The 16,958-nt window shown below is 38.4% G+C and overlaps 1 protein-coding gene across 2 annotated transcripts in view; it reads left to right on the top strand.

Annotated features, from left to right (window-relative positions):
* The window catches only part of LOC137332474 (tetraspanin-17), a 52,441-nt gene extending 35,711 nt beyond the window's left edge, over positions 1 to 16,730 (top strand). Inside the window, exons 5-9 of one of the 2 annotated variants that reach the window (XM_067996349.1) lie at positions 6,534 to 6,659; positions 8,625 to 8,672; positions 12,755 to 12,871; positions 13,174 to 13,235; positions 13,883 to 16,730. In XM_067996349.1, the coding sequence (XP_067852450.1) occupies positions 6,534 to 6,659; positions 8,625 to 8,672; positions 12,755 to 12,871; positions 13,174 to 13,235; position 13,883 (354 nt within the window). In that variant the 3' untranslated portion in view covers positions 13,884 to 16,730. Of the gene's footprint in view, positions 1 to 6,533; positions 6,660 to 8,624; positions 8,673 to 12,754; positions 12,872 to 13,173 lie in introns of both variants that reach the window. The other variant, XM_067996348.1, reaches the window with a different exon arrangement.
* Positions 16,731 to 16,958: the final 228 nt, after the last annotated feature.

The following is a 16,958-nucleotide window of genomic DNA, read 5'->3' as shown; positions in this document are numbered from 1 at the left end:
TTTCCATTTTCATCACAAATATTTATATTTTCCTCAACAACTTTTAACTCTAAAGAATACTGCTGTCGTATCTGGGGGGCTCTTGTAGCATCTCTCTCACTCCTGGGCCAGGTACAAGAAAAGCTTGTCTCTCGCTTTTATCTTCCAACCTCACTCTAGCCTTTATTTTATCATTACTGCTATGGTCAGTGCTCTTGAACTTTTCTCGTTATTTATAAGCTCCAAGTAAACCATTTTACGAGCTCTTTTTCCTCGATCCTTGCTTAAAATCAATATTCATCGAACAGTCTCCTCCTCTAACTTAATCTTTCCCCCGGATTCTGCAATTCTTTACTTCTTTCCTTCCTTCTACAATCTTCAGGCTTTTTAAAACTCAAACTTGACATCATATAATCTCTACTTTCTGGTTAGCACCATCTTTTTTCATTCTGGTGGTGTTCTGTATGGGCCTTGGGCCTTCGTTTTTTCTTCCTCAGTTTAAAAAGAAGCAAAATGTTCTATATTTTTAATGCAAACCCTGGTTAGCCTATTTAGACTTTGACGGTCCATATGAACTGCTAGCTTTGGCTCACACTCAGTTTAAGGTAGGGGGCTTCCATAGCTGAGATTGTCATCTGCTCTCTTCATTTTAGGATCTGTACATAGTGCAGTAGACCAGAGAAGAATAAGGGAAAGAAAAAAATGCACACTTATTCTGGCTGTAATTTGAGAATAACAGTTTACCTCCTCTCCCCAATCATGATGAGCATTAACTTGTACATTCAATGGAACTTGGTTATTTTAGTGTTGTAATGTTAACCATTGGCAATTAATAGCCCTAGGGCACACCTTGAAACTTTAGATTTTAGACCACACAGAGGGGGAGAAATTCGATAGGGGCTGTTTCTCGGTGCAGGTAGCGTGATGTGCTATTACCCCCCCGCTCAATGGCCCCTTCGCACTCAGGACGCAGGTTTCGACCGACCCGAGGACTTACCTGCAATCAGCATTACTTTCCAGGCCTTGCACGTGGAATCAATGCAATTTGCACTTTCCACCATGAGAGGGAGCTCAATCTCTTAAAGGGAGATCCACAGGATGCACTGCAGCAACTCACCAAGGCTTCTTCGACAGCACCTCCCAAACCTGCGACCTCTACCACCTAGAAGGACAAGGGCAGCAGGGACATGGGAACAACACCCCCTGCACGTTCCCCTCCAAGTCTCACACCATCCCGACTTGGAAATATATCGCCGTTCCTTCATCGTCGCTGGGTCAAAATCCTGGAACTCCCTACCTAACAGCACTGTGGGAGAACCTTCACTACACGGACTGCAGCGGTTCAAGAAGGCGGCTCACCACCATCTTCTCTAGGGCAATTAAGGATGGGCAATAAATGCTGGCCTTGCCAGCAACGCCCACATCCCATGAATGAATTTTAAAAAAAAGGGAGGATGTTTCTTAGAAATCTTTTAAAGGTAGCTGGTAGCTGTTATTTGCTGAAAATAACAGTCTACTGTCTGCACGGAATCTGAATGGAGATCAGACATCGCACACGTAAAGCACAGATGCAGGTCCCATCCCTATGGTTACACACTGATGAGTTATGTTAAAACATTGAATAAAGGTTGCACACTACTAAATCCCACATCCTCCAATCTACCAATCTGAGTTGGTACCAGACCTGGGGGAGTGCATGCATCAAGGTTCTCTGCTGATGCACTGGAGATCTTGGGTGCAAGAGGTGGACAGAAGGAGGGACGTCCTATATCCGCAGGGGCGGGGCGCAAGAGGCCCTCCAGACATGTACTCAAAAGGCAGTGGGGGACGAAGTCAATGCGAGGCGTACAGCATCACGAACATGGATGCAGTGCAGGAAGAAGTTCAATGCTTTGACATGAGTGGTCAAGGTGAGTGAGGTCAAGTGGTGTCTCCTACCAACTGCATCACGCAATACGCCCCCCATCCCCCACATACCAACAAACTCTTTCCATCAGTACTCAACTTTTCCAATCAGATGCTTCCTCTCACCCTTACACATTACCACTGTTTAAAGCTGCCCACCCACAACTCACAGACCACACACACTGGCAACTATTCAACCATGACAGGCACATCACCCAGGCACATGTCCCGCTTTCTTGCAGGAGAAGGTGGCGTATATCAGGAGGCAGCAAGTGGCAGTGGCATTTAGCTCCTCAAGCCTGTTCCACCATTCAGTGAGATCATGGTGGACCTGTGACCTAACTCCATATACTTGCCGTAGCCCTATATCCCTTAATACCCTTGGTTCACAGAAATCTCAGATTTACTATTCTCAAGTGAGCTAGCATCAACTGCCTTCTGCAGAAGAGGGTGCCAAACATCTCCCAGCCTTTGTGTGTAGAAGCATTTCCTAACTTCACTCCTGCATGTCCTTGCTTTAAATGTTAGGCTATGTCCCCGCATCCTAGTATTGAAGTCTAGGAGACCTCCAAAAACAGTTACAAATGTCTAGGCAGCCAGAAGCTATAATCCAGCCACTAACCTGTAAATCCTAAATGGTTCCTTTACATAGTGCTGGTGGTGGGTCCTCTAGGCACTCTAAGACACGTTCAGATGGTCAGACTTATGACTCTGCGTTGAGTTGAGCATCAAGTCCCAAAATGGTGTCTATCACTTTAAATCAGCTTTGCACACTGATTGAAGCCATTTTCTCCCTACTTTACATGATTCCAGCGTTTGTTATCTGCATCTGTGCTAACTCCTATACTAAGATGGCGTCCAGCACACGTCATGCTGGAAACGTGCGTGCGCATCCAAGAGTCCATCTTGGATGTTGGCGAGGCCGTGTCGCGCCGAAACAACGGTTGCTACACGGCCCAATTTAGCACCCGCAGTCTTAGTTATTACCTGGAAGTTTCAACACAGCAAGTGCACATGGGAGTTGATTGGTTTTAAGTTTGTGAAAATGAAAGATTACCATTTGAAAAATGCTGTTCTGTTGCTTACTTTTCCTGATATAATTCAATGATACAAATTATTAAGATATAACAACTGTTGTACCCGTTTCCTTATGTTTTGAAACCCTCGGTAAAAGGTTTCCTAGTCACATGCACTTCATATTCAAGAAGTGCATGAATATGACTTCTTAATTTGTGTTTTATCTGCAAAGTAATGGAATCTTCATGCAATGTTCCTAACCAAAAAGAGTAGTAGCAAAAGAATTGATGATTTGAAAGGTTTTCACAAGTTATCCAGTGCATCGAATACCAAGAATATGATGATACAAACTTAATTAGACCTAAAGGTCACACTGCAAATGTGAATGGAGATTTGCTCATTTGACAGTGAGCAAGTTACGAATTGTCAGCAGCATTGCTACAAAAAAGATAATGCATGTTTGTTATAAGCAAAGTTTCTCAAGAAACTTCTGTAAATATAAATGTTATCTGTTAAGCACTATGCAGGAAGACATCTAAAATGTTTGGCAGTTGTGCTGAACTGAGTTGAGTATGTCTGTCAATTGTAAGCAATATGCCAGATTAGGCAAGCAACATTTTAGTTCATTACAAAGAAAGACTATGTGGTATGGGCTACATTGGTAGTTTAATTTGCTGATGGAAATGAACTGAGTTTAGAATAACAAGTCAACTTTGATAAGTAACAGGAAGCAGAGAGTAGCGGTGAACATTTGTTTTTCGGATTGAAGGGAGGTGTACTGTGGTGTTCCCCCGGAATCGGTACTGGGACCTCTGCTTTTCTTGATACATATTAATGACTTGGACTTGGGTGTACAGGGCACAATGTCCAAATTTGCAGATGACACAAAACTTGGAAATGTAGTGAACAGTGAGGAGGATAGTGATAGACTTCAAGAGGATATAGACAGGCTGGTGGAATGGGCGGAAACGTGCCAGATGAAATTTAACGCAGAAAAATGCAAAGTGATACATTTCGGTAGGATACACGAGGAAAGGCAATATAAACTAGAGGGCACAATTCTAAAAGGGGTACAGGAACAGACAGATCTGGGAGTATATGTGCACAGATCGTTGAAAGTGGCAGGGCAGGTTGAGAAAGTGGTTAAAAAAGCATACGGGATCCTGAGCTTTATAATTAGAGGCATAGAGTACAAAAACAAGGAAGTCATGATGGACCTTTATAAAACACTAATTTGACCACAACTGGAGTATTGTGTCCAGTTCTGGGCACCGTACTTTAGGAAAGATGTGAAGGCCTTAGAGAGGGTGCAGAAAAGATTTACTAGAATGATTCCAGGGGTGAGGGACTTTCGTTACATGGATAGACTGGAGAAGCTGGGGTTATCCTCCTTGGAACAGAGAAGGTTGAGATGAGATTTGAGAGAGTTATTTAAAATCATGAAGTTTCTAGACAGAATAGATAGAGAGAAACTGTTACCATTGGCGGAAGGGTCAAGAACCAGAGGACATAGACTTAAGGTGATTGGCAAAAGAACCAAAGGAGACATGAGGAAAAACTTTTTTACGCAGCGAGTGGTTATGATCTGGAATGCACAGCGGGAACGGGTGGTGGAGGCAGATTCAATTGTCGCTTTCAAAGGGGAACTGGATAAGTACTTGAAAGGAAAAAAATTGCAGGGCTACGGGGAAAGGGCGGGGTGGGGTGGGACAATCTGGATTTCTCTTGCTTAGTGCCGGCTCGGACTCGATGGGCCGAATGGCCTCCTTCCGTGCTATAATCGTTCTATGGTTCTATGTAAATATGTACACTGACGTTAAAGAGTGAGGGCTGGAAAATGCTTTGATTTTATTCATTGTTAATGTTCTCACAAATTTGCTGGTATCGCCTGTCCTTGGATTAAACTTTGGTCTACTTTTGAAAAAAAAATCACAAAGACTTCACTGTTCATGTCCTTTCCTGATAAAAGCCTTAATGGAATATCCTGTTAGAGGTACAAATGCCTAGGCACAGATAGTTATATTACACTGAAGATGAAATATTACACAAGTCATACTGTAGTGTCTGTGACTTATAGTTTTTTAAAAAATGTTCCCTTTTCACTGATAGTAAATTGAAATGACTTGGGTCGAGGGGAGGTGAAGTCACAATGCCATATACCAAGAAAGAAACACCTGTTTGCATTGTGAATTTCCACATACTGTGTTACTAATTACAGCTATGCAATTGTGGAGAAGTTATTGAACAGAGTCGAAACTTCCCTTTTTTTCGTTCATGGGATGTGGGCGTCGCTGGCAAGGCCAGCATTTATTGCCCATCCCCAATTGCCCTTGAGAAGGCGGTGGTGAGCGGTAGTCATCCTAAACCACATTTGGACACCTACTGGTGGTTTAAAGTGACATTAGTGGAGACATGGAAGTAGGTTCCCTTTCTTGCCTTATGGGTTGGGGATAGTGCATGGTATGGGAGGACCCAAGAAAGTGGAAAAGGAGGAAAGAATTTTTAAGAGTTCTGCCTGCAACAAAAATGATTTGTGAAGGAGAGGAATGGTTTAAGTACTGTCAGGAATTTGGGCTACTGGACAGGTTTTTTTAAATGTTGCTTTTAGTTCCTTATGCTACAAGAAATATACATTAGTGGTTTTCCCCATAGGGAAAGTGCCTTACATGTGACACCATGTCCATAAGACCATAAGAGATAGGAGCAGGAGTAGGCCATTCGGCCCCTCGAGCCTGCTCCGCCATTCAATGAGATTATGGCTGATCTGATTTTTACCTCAACTCCGTTTTCCCGCCTTTTCCCCATATCCTTTGACTGCTTTGCTGATCAAAAATTTGTCTAACTCAGCCTTGAATGTATTCAATGACTCAGCCTCCACAGCTTTTTGGGGTAAAGAATTCCAAAGATTCACGACCCTCTGGGAGAAGAAATTCCTCCTCATTTCCGTCTTAAACGGGCGACCTCTTATTCGGAGACTAGTTTTAGATTCCCCCATGAGGGGTAACATCCTCTCAGCATCTACCCTATCGAGTCCCCTCAGAATCTTGTATGTTTCAATAAGATCTCCTCTCATTCTTCTAAACTCCAATGAGTATAGACCCAACCTGTTCAATATTTCCTCATAAGACAACCCTTCCATACCCAGAATCAACCTAGTGAACCTTCTCTGAACTGCCTCCAAAGCAACTATGTCCTTCCTTAAATAAGGGCACCAGAACTGTACGCAGTACTCCAGGTATGGTCTCACCAGCACCCTGTACAGTTGTAGCATGACTTCTCTGCTTTTATACTCCATCCCCCTAGAAATAAAGGCCAATATTTCGTTTGTCCTTTCGCGATAAAAAGTTTGCTACATCAGCTTCATGAGATTTTTGCTAACTTTATTTTCCAGTTAGAAGATGAAGAGAATTGGGAAGAAACGGACTCTTCTAACACTGTGGCGATGACTTACAAAGTTCTAGCAGCACCTTCTATCTGAATCAGTGTTTATGTTTGACAGAATTTAGCACAGCTGTATTTACCTTGTATACATATCTGTACTGCACTTCAGTAGCATATTTCAAGGATGGCATTGCAGTCTGATGTTTACATGGAGTTGACATTTCATTTTTATTTTGTCTTTATTATTTTAGTGGTTGTGCTGTGGTGCTCGAGGACCTATCGACTGGGACCTAAATATTTACTTTAACTGTACAGATTTCAACCCAAGCAGAGAGCGATGTGGTGTTCCATTTTCCTGCTGTATCAAAGACCCTGCGGTATGAATACTTATAAATTTGAGGTTATGTAGATTATAGCTGAGATTGGTGGAACAGACATTGCTTCCATGAATTGGAAAATGAGCTAGGGATTAAAAGTCTTTATAAGATCCAAGATCTTGAACTTTCAGCCTTGATAGTGGATCATAGCATTGTGAATCCTTACTTGCATGTTAAAGTATCATAAAAGTGCTGCTCAAAGAAAAAGGAATGCTGTAATATTGAATGCACTTAGTACAGGTGACCCTACAAGGAGCTGCTGTAGGTACTTTAAATGTTTAGCCTTCCAGTATAGTAAATTTTCCTGACCCACTTGACTAAGTTACAAATCACTGCTACAAATTACATAATTTAAAAAATAAAAACACTTGGACATGGAAGAAGAAGTTACTTCATTGCTGTGACACCATTTTTGCTTGGTGTGAAATCTGAAATTTTGCAAGGGTATGTGTACTGAAAAGATGCCATGCTAGTCTTTCGCTACTTTCAATATTGAATTCAAATAGATGGTCTTTACGTCCTAATCGGGAACAAAAAGTAAAATTTGACAATTGCAGAAACTTTAACTGGTGCACAGTGTTCGTTTTAAATTGAAGTGCTGCACTTGATAGAATTGTTTTCTCTTTTATTTCAACACCTGTGTTGATGCACTATGTGTATTATGGTAAAGCAAGAAATGGCTATTTTATACAAGGTACAAGGCACAAGTCCTTGTTTTGTTTGATGTAATCAGTTTATCTTCCAACATGCTTTCATGTTAGACAGAATTTCTCCAGTGAAGAAATAGTATTGTAAGGTGTGTTTGTTAGGTGAATGAGTAAGAAAATTAACAACAATGTACTGGCTATGCCAAGCAGAGCCTAGAGAGTAAGGAAAACTGCAGAAACAGTCAACAGGCAGTTCTTGTCCATCTCCATGATGTCATCTCAGAGGCCTCGTATCAATTTGCTTGATTTCCTTCTCAAATGCAATTGTTACATGATCAAAAAAGATCAGAAGAAAGGTAGCATGAATAATTTAATTAGGGGTAGAATATGATTCATGTTCTTGCATACAAAAAAATAGTTTTGTGGCTATGTGTTACTCAAAGATGGGATATTTTACAAAGGTTGTAACCTGTACAAATCCTGCCCGAATGTCCTCAATCTTTTATGCTGATTCTGCAAAACCTCCGTCAAAACCCTCTACCGCTCATTGAAATAGCCCTGCCACACGCCCCCCCCCCCCGCCCCCCAATGGAAAAAGTGCAGCTCATGCGAATTTTCATGCAATTCTAAACAGGTTGTAAATTTATGCCTAAAATTTTAGGTGCAACAGGACCCAGTTAGATTTCTGGTGCTTTATGGCAATTTTTATTTCTCTTCACTGAGACCTACAATATGTTTTATGTATCTTTGAAAGCATTCTTATGGCATCAGAATGATTGCATATTCTTAAACATGCTGTGCTAAATGTGCATAAATAATGATTTGATATTTTCAAACTTTAATTTTCATGCATAAAGAAGGACTTAAAGAAGGAATTTGGCATAAGTTTGGCGCTGTCCTTGGGGTCCCAATTGTTTGTGCTGATTTCTACCAATTTTAGGCCCGTTTTTATGTTCCAGTGTACATTAATGAGATGGTCAGGAAATGTTGGCGTAATTCGCCAACAAGAACATCGGTGTAAATTTCGGCATAACTTTCTGGTTATGCCATTTCAGGAAATTCCGGGCCCAAGTGTTTAAAATTACTACCTTATCTTTTTTATGGGCAAGCTGCATGCAGCACTTCTGAGTGAGTTGCGGTTGGACTACTGTACTCTTTATACCATAATGCTGCCTGAGAGTGCTGCCATTGGCACCTTATTACCCAGTTCTTAATCAGATAAATAAATGTACCAAACTCAGTCATTTTCAAGAAATAGTTCCCACTAAATATTTTACTGTGACTTTGAAACATTGCCAATAAATGTTATTTTCTGCAGGAGGATGTCATCAACACTCAGTGTGGATATGATGTTAGATTGAAAATGGTAAGTGTATAATTCATTCCTTGTTGAAGGGAGGGACAAAGGTTACAATTTGCTGGTCAAATAAATAACGTTTCTTGTTATCTTGGGAAACAGATGTTCATATTGTTTTTGTTTTATAGGAAAAAGTATAGGTCTGTGCACATTGTGTATATATTAGACACTCTTGTAAGCAGTTTTGGGTTTCATCCTACCTGCAGTTTTCTATTTCCTTTCTCAGCATTGTTGAAAAATATTAACATCAAATTAGCTGAGACTTTCCACCTTTCTGAAAAACATGGACATTACTGTGCACTGAAGCATCAAGTCCTAAGATGCAATGAGTATGTTTTATTTGTGATGAAATTGTAAAGTTCAGTGAATTCACTTGTGTGTGACATTTTGTTTCACTTTATTCATAAAAGCAGTACAAAAAATTGACTTAAAAGCCTGAATTGGGGAAAGAGCCCTTGAGTACAGTTTTTCTTTTGCTCATCAATATGCTGGGTAATAGAACGGTTTTCAGTTTGCACATCCAGTATCAGTGTTGAGCATGAGCCAGATGAAAGTTTCAAAATACCTTCTACACTGCTTTAATCCAAAATCTGAAGAGCACCCCGTGACTATTCCAGTATGACATTTCCATTTCCCAAACCAGCAATCCAATGACATTGCTGAGCAAATTGCCAATCTAGTGCTGAGTACAAAGCACTTTTATGTTATAGACCCATGTCATCAAAAACTGGATTGAAACTGCCCAGAGTTTTATATCCGTAGCCAGTAGAGAGAGGAAATTTTCATCATATTTCCTGAAAGTGCGAACGCAAGTAGATAAAACCATTTTAAAAAAAAGTCACCCGCACTTTGGGTTTTCTAAATAGGGGAATAGAGTACAAGAATAAAGAGATAATACATTTAAATGAAACATTAGTTAGGCCACAGTTAGAGAACTGTTTGCAGTTTTGGGCATCCCATTATAGAAAGGACATTAATGCCATAGACAGCATAGATTCACCAGGATTATGGATAATGCTAGAGATGGAAGATTACAGTTAGAAGAGACTTAAGATACAAAAACTGCTTGCACTGGAACAGAGAGGAGATTTAATATAGATTTTATAAAACTATGAAGAATTTTGATTGTGAATAGGTAAAAGCCACTTTTGGTTGGGGAGCCAGTGACAAGAGGATAGAAGAAATTTCTTTACATAAAGGGATTTTGGAGTTCTTCGCCACGAGGAGTGATTGAGGCAGAGACCATTACATCTGTTGAGGGAAAATTGAATAAATATTTGAATCAGAAGATTCTGCAGGGCTATGCAGAGAGAAGGGCAGTGGGATTAGTTTTGGATTGTTCTAACAAAGAGCCAGCACAGACATGACCGGCTGAATGGCTGCCTCCTCTGCTGCAAACTTCTGTCGGTCTACCTCAGACCCAGGCCCCAGAGATAGATAGAACAATATTATAACACTCTGCTCTACCCATCCCTATACTGAACAGAATTTTCAAAGAATGGGTTTATAGTTAATAAATTTAAATGAACAAAATATTTTGTAAACACCATACATTTGCATAACCATTAAGGAGAAAGATAATTTTAACAGTACCATGGATATTGAGTTATCATTAAAGTTAGCCTCTTGTTTAATAGCGATATAGTATTGTTTTGCAATATCTTGTTAGAAATAGCTAAGATTAACAGAACCATAACTAGATGGATGTTCAGTGATTGAACGGTCATGAAAATATTGTGATTATCAGAAATTGATCCAGTAAAGGGAAAGTTTTGTCTCCAGTTGATATTTTCTCCCAAATTTTGAAATTATTTTTCTCTCCATTTTATTCTCTTGTGCCATTGTAGTTGACCTTCTCTCAGGCTTCTTCCTGTCTCTTGCTGTAGCTGCCATGTATGAGGGTGCATGGATGACTGATTAAGGAACAGATCAAGTTCTTTTTAATCAGATTTGCATACAGTGAATTGAATTGAATTGTACTGAACGGGTACTGAATATGTCAGTGACATTTTAGAATAAAAGAAAATGTAACTGCATCAGTATATTCAAGATGTGGAGATGCCGGTGATGGACTGGGGTTGACAATTGTAAACAATTTTACAACACCAAGTTATAGTCCAACGATTTTATTTGAAATTTACAAGCTTTCGGAGGCTTCCTCCTTCCTCAGGTAAATGTCAGGAACTCCTCGAAGCCTACGCATTTATAAATCACAGAACAATACATGGTGATTACAGACAGCCTTTGCAACTGCCCGTTGCCAAGGCAATCACTGTGTTCAGACAGAGAGGTGTTGCCTACAGAACCCCCGAATATACATTCAACAAAAAAAAACAAACAGGAAAAAAAAAGAGAGAGAGGCAGAAACATCCGGAAGGCAGAGAAAGCCAGCAAATGACCCGTTAAATTAAAAACAGATAGCTTTTGTTCGCTGGTGGGCTTACATGTAGCGTGACGTATATTCAAGGCTGAGATTGATAGATTTTTGGACTCTAGGGGAGTCAAGTGATATGGATATCAGATGGGAAAGTGGAGTTGAGGTCGAAGATCAACCATGATCTTATTGAATGGCGCAGCAGGCTCGAGGGGCCGTATGGCCTACTTCTCCTATTTCTTATGTTCTGAGATGCACATAAAAGTAGATTACAATGTTGTAACATCACAGTTTTGATTTGGGGCATGTAAAGAAAGATCCAAAGCCATACTGTCTGGTTTAAAACAAATACAAACCACAACAATAGTGTGGTGAATTTATTGTATAGTTGTTCAGACTTGAGACTTTCAGCCACTTTATCAGTCTGCCCAATCACTTGCCTTTATCCAGTGTCTCATCTTGTGTAAAATTATGGATATCCCACAAACAGCTCAGGAAAATCTCCTTAATTGATTTATCTTATTTACAAGAACTTAGTCAAAAGTGACTAGCTTGAACTAATTGAAGGAAGCAACTGCCCAATTTGTATGAAAGCACCAATTAATATTCTTTTCCATGCCCCATAACATACAGCTCAGTACAAGATGTGCTGCTTAGTGAACATCCTTATCTACTACAAATTAACAATCTATCTTGCCTGTTTACCAGTATCATCCCTGTCCCATTGATAGTAGTTACATTTCCATTCTGTCATGGGAGAAAAGAGCCACAACTATTCAGAACCTTAAAAAACTGTAAATTAACACAGAAAAATATTTAAGTGAAACATTGCATTTAAAAAGACAAATGGCTTAAATCTTGTGACAAGGCTGTGACTCTAGTGTGTACTTCCTCTCCATAAACCTTACTTCCAAGTCATGATTTTGAGTTATGTCAACACTTAATGTTGAAAATCATTACAAAAACATTGACATTGACAAAACCTAGTCTAAATAATGTGTGTGTGTGTGTGTGTGTGTGTGTGTGTGTATGTATATATATATATATATATATATATATATATAATTACAAATTACAGCAGGGAAGGCTGGGACCCAGCTTGTTCAGGTTGTGGCTTCATTCCTGTCCCTTCCATTGCACTCCTGTCAGATGTATGGTGGGAATATGCTGTAACGACTGCAAGAAGAAGAAAATTGACAGTTGTTCACCACAGGTCATTTACTATACAAATAGAACATGTATATAAGCAAACAATCTATATATTTTATAATTTACAGATTTTTGATTTATAAAGTATCTGAACTTTTGTTCAAATTTTGACATTCCAATTCAGGTTATTACCATCACCAACTTTTCCTTGCTGTTCTGATATGTGGCCATTAGACCAAGGCTACAATAGCATTTGTTGACAGAAAGTGGGTGTTTCATTGAAAAAAATACTGTTTTACAGTACCTTTTAATATGTCCAATGCCAGTCGCTAGTCCAGTTTGACTGTCTTGGTATAGGTGAAAAGCTGACAATCTTAACTATAGAAAATAGTGCTATTTCTAACTACTTAGAAATTGAGGAACATAGTAATTTATCCATTCATTCTACTGAATGCTGTTATAATTATCTGGCAGGTGAACTATTACCAAAGAAGATGAATTGAGACTGAGCTTGTGCTGCATTGTAGAAGTCACAGAATCAAATCAAGTACAAATTCTTTTTTTGTAGGAAATAGATCAACAAGATTATATTTATACCAAAGGATGTGTTGGGCAGTTTGAGAAGTGGCTGCAGGAAAACTTGATAGTGGTTGCTGGAATCTTCATTGCTATTGCTTTACTGCAGGTAAGCCATTTATACAGAAAATACAGAATCCAAAAGCTAAATGTATTAATCTACAAAAAAAATTTAAAATGGTAAGGACACAGAACAGGTTGTCCAACATCTGAAAAAGAAAGGCAGGCTAATATTTTGGCATGGGGAGGGGGGCGTTCAGCATTTGCAGTTCTTTTTTCTTTTTATCTTGATATGGGAACCAATATGTGTTTATGTATCATAATATAGTGGTCGTCTCAATGTTTACTTTTCTTACTAGAATTGCAGTAGTGGTTAAAGTTTATATATTTATTTGCTTTGCTTTTTTTCAGATATTTGGAATTTGCCTGGCGCAGAATCTGGTGACTGACATTAAAGCTGTTAAAGCCAACTGGTAAAATTTCACTGAAAATTATCAAGCCAAGTAGCAAACTTTGACAGAACTGTGAAAAGCACATTTGTAAAAGCACAGCGGATGAAAGTCACTTATATAACACTGGTTAATCTCTGATGCTATGAGACCTGTGGATATAAACCATGAGGCTGCTGTACAGCAATTAGATTTTTTACAATAACAGCAAGAAAAACCTTAACTTTTGTTGTTAACGGTTTTAAAGGGATCATTAGCAATTTGTAGTTAATGGATATTTTGAAATGTTCCTTGTCTCTTGTGTAGAGGCTACCACAAATGTATTAAGTTTGTTACTATTAAAGATAATGTGGTTTAGACCTTTTCTGAAGGGAGGGGGAATGATTTGCTAAATTGCTACAACTGCTGATCAATTTGTAGTCAACATAATACTTTTGGGCTATTAAATAGTCCAATCCTGTCTATAATGTGGAAATTTTGCAAGCTTTGTTATATTGGATATAAATATAAATAATATCCAGTGGCAGAATAAATAGCCTATACAGATTTAAAGGTTTAGATCCATGTAGTAGAAATTGACAATACATTTTATAAATGATTCAGACAGTGAACTTAAATGAATATTGTTTTAACCTACATTTTTTTAATTGTGCCTCTTTGTTATATTATAGAAAAGATGAGTGGTGTTTTACCATACCGACTCTTCAGCATTAACTTAGGTTATTGCAGATGGTTTTTATTCCAACGAGCACTAACAGGATTTACATATTAGGAAGAAGGAATGTAAGAAGGTCAACAGTGTCAGAGGCTTATTAAAATAGATTTACAGATGGTAAATATGTAAGTGTTACTTGTTTGTTTCTTTGTAAGTAACTTTACCACATTGTTTGCACTAAAATGTCCATTAAACTGGTAGTGCAAACTTGTCTACTCAGGAAGTTTACCGTAAATTATTCTACATGGTATTAAACGCTACACTGTTCTGTTTAGTCTCCCAAGACTGCAAAGTGAAGAACACACAAACACCTATATGTCTGCTGCTACTTTTAAATGACTGAACTTTAAACTGTCTGGGATTTGCATGAATATTTCTTGTTGCTGTCGGTACAAGTTTGCAATTTTGATATACAGGCCCAGAATTTCCTTGAATGGCGTAAATGGCGTAACTGCCGACTAGTACTTGCGCCGAAATTTCCTGAGAATCTTACTAGCATATGCCGGATCGTAAAAACCAGTGTAAGCAAGGGAAGTCAGCTTAAACAATTGGGGCCTGAGGAAAACATGGAACTTCAGCTATATTCCTTCCTTTAGTCCTTCTTTATGCATGAAAATTAAAGTTTGTAGTCATCAAACCATCATTAATGCACATCAGGCACAGCATGTTTAAGAAAATGCAATCGAGGGAGCTTTTCAATTTTTAATGTAACTCATTCTGATGCCATAAGAATGCAAAAATGCAAAAAATACCATGCCAGGAGAAACAAAAAAAATCACATAAAACACTAGGAATATGACTGGCCTTGCTGTACCTAAAATTTTGGGTGTAAATTTACAGTCTGTTCGGTACTGGCGTAAATGCAGGAAACTTACCTTCTCTGATAATTTGCATGGTGGGGGGGGTGGGCTGCAGCCATGTAATGAGCGGCAGCAGGTGGAGGTTTTGCTGAATCGGCGCAAGAAATTGAGCACGCTCGGGTGTATCTTGCAAACCGCTTACGTGCAAATTTCCTCCATCTTTTCCGCTGAAAATTGGCATACTATATTAACGCCATTGTTTCAGCACACGTTTAGAAGAAATTTCGGACTGTACTATTTGCATTTCAAGTTTAACATTTTGCTTTCACAGCATCCTTCCTATTCTTTTAAGTGAAAAGCATGGTGAGGACATACAGTTAAAGCAAATTAAGTTTATCAAACTAGGATATTAACTTTCTGGCTGAAGAATTACTTCACAGGTTTAGTGATTTATACTTCAGTTGTCATGCAAGTCTCCAGTAAAGAAATTACTTCCATCTTGTAACTGTGTTAATAAGTCAGTTTGAATGTAAATAAAATAAAATCTTTCTAAAACATTTTTATTCAATAAATGAATTTACATTGTGAATTAAATTACTGTTATACTGATAGGGGGCTTGTCTGCATTGACATGATGTAAAAAATGAACTGTCACACCTAGCCCACATTTCCCGTTAATATTCAGGGTTTGCTTAATACAGCTTCCCCGTAAAATTAGTCATATAAACCCATATTCATCTCCTTTCAAAAGTAAAAGTGTCCCTAAACAGTTAAGTTGAAACTTTCTTTTTGCCAACTTGTTTCACTTTTTGATCTGAACCGTACCATTTTAAAAATAGATTTGTAAACCACAGCCATGTTTTAAAAGGCCTTTTATGATTGTAAATGTTCAGTTTTATATGCATCACAGCAATATTGCAAGAAATCTGTGGTGCTGGTCTACCACAATATCAGACCAAAAACATGCTCGCTTGGTATTCTGCTGTGACAAATACCACCAGTACTATCTTTCACAAGCTCAGTTCATATACTTGCACTTTTCAGAATCATTGTTTGTAGAATGTAACTTGAATAGACGTTAATAGTGTTAATGCAGTTTGGTACAGCTGCCTCAGAGTTCCTTTGGAATATTGCACAGCTGTATTTCCAAGCAACAGAAATTGATTCCTGATCACAACTGCCATAGGGAATCTTAGAAATTTTTTTTACAAATTTGTGGTCATTGCACGTTCTAATCAGTACTTGGGTCAGCAAATTGGTAGTCATAGTGGACCCAGCTTATGACCTGCTAACATTAGTGTTTTATTTGTAACCTGCTTTGTGGTAATGTAATGTTTGTCATAGCTACCTTTAGACCTTTAGAAACTCAAACGCAATTGTAACTGTTAAAACAGAATACAAAGGAATCCAGTCCAGCTCTAAAGCTACTTTTTATGGTTGTTCATTTTTGATTTTCCATTTGATGTACAATAATTAAAAGTTATGCTCAAAGTGATAGCTTCATTTTGAAGCTTTTAGAAAATTGTTAATAATTTTACTATTGTATTACAAGCCTGGTCCCACACAAAAAAATTAATTGTGTAACTAATTCTTATCCTGTCCTTATTTTGTACAGAATATCTAGATAATTGTTATGAAGTTTATTGTCTAGTTTGAGTACTTCCCAAAGTATATAAAAGGCTGTGTAACATCCTTTTCGCACAGTATTAAAGTTTTAGAAAACTATCATAGTTGTTAACCTGTTGTGTACATTCTTTGTGTGAAGATAGAGGTTTCAGGACTACAATAAAGCTGTATCATTATTTACTTTGTGTCCTACTAGCAGCCAACCTTTTTGGCTTCTGTTGATGGGATTGAGTTAACCGTTACAATATGGGCATTAGGATGATTGCTTTTATGCATTATGTTTTAGAATGATATAAATGAAAGGATTGTCAGTTCAATGTGAATTTACTTTTGTAACTGTCCCAAGTTAGACAACAATAAAAACTTTGTATTTCTCAACCAATTTGTAATGTTTCTATATCGCTACATGTGACACTAAGGGCTCCTCTTCCCCATTTATGATTAAGTATTAATTTCAATTCCTGTTAGTTTTGACAAAAGTCCATTGGACAAAAAGTTTGATTTGAATTTACAAACTTTGCTTTTTTAACATCAATGTCCAATCTGAGCCTTTGTATGGACCAGTAACATGGAGACAAATGAAGACCATGACGAACAAGTTACAGA

The sequence above is a fragment of the Heptranchias perlo genome, chromosome 14, assembly GCF_035084215.1.
Source record: "Heptranchias perlo isolate sHepPer1 chromosome 14, sHepPer1.hap1, whole genome shotgun sequence".
NCBI lineage: Eukaryota > Metazoa > Chordata > Chondrichthyes > Hexanchiformes > Hexanchidae > Heptranchias > Heptranchias perlo.
Note: the sequence above shows the minus strand (reverse complement) of the source record. Positions and strands in the feature narration are given on the sequence as shown.